The 916-nt window shown below is 46.3% G+C and overlaps 1 protein-coding gene across 2 annotated transcripts in view; it reads right to left on the bottom strand.

The window, feature by feature from the left end:
- Positions 1-910, bottom strand: part of MXRA8 (matrix remodeling associated 8) — a 12,833-nt gene extending 11,923 nt beyond the window's left edge. For both annotated transcript variants that reach the window (XM_057386437.1, XM_057386436.1), the window contains exon 1: positions 802-910. In XM_057386437.1, coding sequence (XP_057242420.1) covers positions 802-850 — 49 coding nt within the window. In that variant the 5' untranslated portion in view covers positions 851-910. The remainder of the gene's footprint in view (positions 1-801) is intronic.
- Positions 911-916: the final 6 nt, after the last annotated feature.

Raw genomic sequence — 916 nt, 5'->3', positions numbered from 1 at the left:
TCCCCACCCTGATCCCATAATTTTGGCCGATCCCCCAAACCTCGCCTGGGGCCGTTGCAGAAGTGACGCGGTGACACGGAAAGTGCGTTAATTAAAGAGCAAATTCACTAATTGCTCATCTCGTTCCACCTCAGTGCTGAGGAATGCGGGAGCTCAGGTGTCAGCCACAGCTTTGTGCCCCAAAAAAACTCAAAAAAACCTCAAAAAACTCCAAAAAAACCTCTGAAAACTCCAAAAAACTCCCAAAAAAATCCCCCAAAACCTCTAAAAACCTAAAAAAAAACTCCAAAAAACTTCAAAAAGCAACTTGTGTTCTTCACTTCCCCCTCTTTTCCTGCATCTCGCTCCCCAAAAGTGAAAATTTCGTGCCCCACTCCTTTCCTGCATCTCCCTGGCCAAAAAGTGAAAATTTCGTGCCTGTCTTTTTGCTGACAAGAGGAAAAACAACCCAAAATTCCTCACTTTGTTGTTTTTCCTCCATCAAACAGCACTCCCCAGCCCTTTCTGCTTCTTCCAAAATCAAAAATAACCTTAAATCACATCAATCTGACCCTGAAATCTTGGCCAGGATTATTGATTTCAGATTTACTGATCGGGACAAACGATGGGAAAATAAAAATCGCGCAAACATTGAGCAGAGCTGCGACAACCTCGAACATTTTCCCATTCTCTCCCCCCAAAAAAAGCAGCAGGAACTCGCGGCTCGCTCCCTCCCCGTCCCCAGACGAGAACAAAATCAGGAATTTGAGCACAATCGGACACGGAAAACGGTTCCGAACCCCCCGTGCACTCGGATCTTACTTTGCTGAAGGAAAATCTGCCACAGGAGGAGCCTGGCGAGCCGCTCCATTTTCCTCCGGCTGCTCCGCGTTTTCGCCTCTCTTGAAAAACAAGCCGGGGACTTTTTTTTTTTTTT

The sequence above is a fragment of the Malurus melanocephalus genome, unplaced genomic scaffold, assembly GCF_030028575.1.
Source record: "Malurus melanocephalus ecotype Western Australia unplaced genomic scaffold, MMel_1.1 scaffold_966, whole genome shotgun sequence".
NCBI classification, from domain to species: Eukaryota; Metazoa; Chordata; class Aves; order Passeriformes; family Maluridae; genus Malurus; species Malurus melanocephalus.
The sequence above is the reverse complement of the archived record's forward strand: the minus strand, read 5'-3'. Positions and strand labels throughout refer to the sequence as shown.